Source organism: Pinus tabuliformis, chromosome 9 (genome assembly GCF_031772625.1).
Source record: "Pinus tabuliformis cultivar Carrire ecotype Pingquan chromosome 9, CPIR1, whole genome shotgun sequence".
Taxonomy (NCBI): Eukaryota; Viridiplantae; Streptophyta; class Pinopsida; order Pinales; family Pinaceae; genus Pinus; species Pinus tabuliformis.
Window position 1 is genome coordinate 512,123,520 of NC_142307.1, and position 3,064 is coordinate 512,126,583.

The 3,064-nt window shown below is 38.3% G+C and overlaps 1 protein-coding gene across 1 annotated transcript; it reads left to right on the forward strand.

Moving 5' to 3' along the window:
- Positions 1-1,405: 1,405 nt before the first annotated feature.
- LOC149149455 (LOB domain-containing protein 12-like) lies at positions 1,406-2,546 on the forward strand. Its single transcript, XM_089441029.1, has 2 exons — positions 1,406-1,838; positions 1,976-2,546. The coding sequence occupies exons 1-2, from the start codon at positions 1,557-1,559 to the stop codon at positions 2,396-2,398; spliced, it is 705 nt and encodes a 234-aa protein (XP_089297155.1). The 5' UTR covers positions 1,406-1,556; the 3' UTR covers positions 2,399-2,546.
- The last annotated feature ends 518 nt before the right edge of the window (positions 2,547-3,064 follow it).

A 3,064-nucleotide genomic window follows, 5' to 3' on the forward strand; every position in this document is an offset into this window, starting at 1 on the left:
CCAAAAGAAAAAAACGAAATGCATATATTTAAAAAAATCTAATTTAATAAAAAATTAAATAACATATAAAAATTTATTATTATTTTTTAAATAATATATATAAAAAAATTAAAAATTAAAAATTTAAGAACAAACATATTTACACCCTAACCCATGAATTATTATATTAATTCTATATCTTTAATATATATATATATATATATATATATATATATATATATATATAATTTTACTTGGACACTGAAACCGCTCGACGGCCCATATTCAATATTGTGTGGGCCTGAATTTGATAAATAAAAATAACTATAACATGAAACATATATGCACAACTGTCCATATTTATAAAAAATTGTGAAAGGTTCTAACTTTTATTAAAGATACAACTGTCTATAATTATAGGAAATGTGGAACAAATAATTTATTATTAACATTTGGAGTCAGTCTAAAGGAGTTGGCAGGCAACCGAGAACGTCATCAACAGTGATGCCCTTCCCTTTCCCTTTCTCTGTCGCGGCTTCGGCAAGCGAGCTGCCCAATGAATCCTCTTTATCCCATCTGCCATTTCCCGCGCGTGCTCCCAAACCAGGCCAAATTTCTAATGGCAGAATCTATTTTTGGAATGAATGGCTTCATGTTCCTGCAATTATTTTATCAGATCGCCTGTCGGATAATCATGCACTCATCCAATCAAAACGCGACTCTAGTCAGAATCCAATAATGTGCGATTAAAATAGGCACGGAATGGGCTTATAATTATAGAACTCCGAGAAGGTACTACAGTGTGTACCAGCTTGGCTTTTTCATTTCGATTATCTGATTGAGCAGACAACGTTTAGGCAGGGATGAAAATTGTTCGTCACACTGATTAGTCTGTCAAATACCGTTAAAAAATTTGTAAAACTGTCAAGATGGGTGGACGGGCAAATTGCTCACAGGGAGATTAGTCTGTCAAAAACCGTAAAAAAAATTGTAAAACTGTCGAGGTCCTTGCAAAACTGTCGAAATCTTTCTTCGAAACTGTGATGACGGATTGGGAGATGTGAAACCAGTCTAATATAGTTAAAAAAATTGTAAAACTGTCAAGATCCCGGCAAAACCCCGTCAAGATCCTTGCAAAACCGTCAAAAATGGGTTGGGAAGGAAGTCTTTTGAAATTCCAACCCTGCTTCCAGGTATATGTGGGGCCGGCGTTCGATTGAATTATGAAACTGGACATGGCACTCATTTTCCGTGGATCGCTCTGAGGGAACAGGCGAGCCTTGTGATCACGGGATGTGATTGTCAATCAACTTCTTCTTCACAACACTAACTTGTTTGCCGGAAAAATCCTTCCGTTCGCATCCGCCCCACCCGACGGGGTTCGCCGTCCGGCCTCGAGCAATTGCTTATAAGTTGTCTGCCTGTAATGAGATTCTTCCCGCTGAGCCTGTTCTGCCCTGAACCTCCTCTGCAAGTTGCGCAGCTTCTTTATTATTACTTGAAACGGGGATCACGCCCGCCCGAATCCGTTCCAAGAAATCCGAACGGCAAAAGAAAACACACCGTAGAGTATAAATATGGGGGGCGGAGGAGCGTCTTGCGGAGCGTGCAAGTTTTTGAGGAGAAAGTGTGTGAAAGGCTGTATATTCGCTCCTTATTTCTGCTCCGACGAAATGGGGGCACCGCATTTTGGTGCGATACATAAGGTCTTCGGAGCGAGCAATTTCTCTAAGCTATTGATGCACTTGCCCGTTCAAGAAAGATACGATACAGTAGCTAGCGTATCATATGAAGCACAGGCTCGGCTCCAAGATCCTGTTTATGGCTGTGTTTCTCATATCTTAGTTCTTCAGCACCAGGTAGCTTTGTCAATTCTATTTTTACTTTCTTTTTATAACAGCAAATTGCTTCCACTGCATTCAGCTGAGTTGATGGAATTTCTTTATACTTGTGTGAGGAATTATGCCCCTTCTGAAATCGTTTCTTGCATGGCTAGGTTGCGAATCTGAAGGGAAAATTGGCTGTTGGCTATGCCCAGCTCGCAGCCTGCAGCAGCTCAGACGGGGCTTCACTAACTCCTGAGCATGGATATGGAAAACAATCTGAAATGTCATCTTTAATATCAAATAGCAATAGCAGCAGTCCTTATAATCAACAGTATTTAAATCCTTTGGGAGACCTGCAATCGATCCCATCCGAAAACGTTGTGGCAAATAATTACGACGAGGAGGCGAGGGAGGGCGAGGGTTCAGGGGGCAGTTTTTCCGGTTACACGCAGGGGATTATTCATCCCCAGTCTACAGCCCGAGAAACGGATCTGTTCAAGCACGCCGATCTTTTTTCTGAACAGAGGCACCCTAACAACTATCGCAGTGGAGATCTGCAAGATTTAGCTTCCGCCCTTGTTCGAAGAAATTAACTTCGAAAAGATTTGGCCAGTTTATGTGAATTTTTCTGCCATTAAATCAACGTAGTGTCTCACAGGATCGTTCACTTTTTTCAGGAAAATTGTGCAATGTAAAATGTTAGGCCAAGGGAAATAATAAAGTATTTTGAGAGGAGATAAATTGTTAGTAATTATGCGGCTCTGAAAATTTTAAGCACAGACTATTACGACAAACTATTACCTTAAATGACAAGATATCTAAAACTTATTACATGTCACTTAGGCTGCCGCAGTACACTTGTTCATGAATACTCAAATATTAATATAGGGATGGCTTTCTATTTGTGCAATGCAGACTATTCACAATGCAAAGTACGAACTGCCTTTCAAACTTCTGTGTATTGGAGGACATGTCCATAAATCTATACACCGACCAAACTATTCACAGTGCCAAGGACTAACTGTTTTTCAAACTTTTTTAATGCCGTTAACGACACTGTATTTTTTTGTTTTTAAAGTCAGAGAAATTTGAGTCATATTTTGATAAAATTTATATTTGTAAATTTGTAAATCTAAGTTACAGTCGTTGAAATTTTAAATATTTCAAAATTTTAATTATTTTTAAAAAAATTTAATTATACTGAATTTGTTGAACTGAGGCTTTTATGATCCATCTTAATTTTATTGAAGAATTTTGGG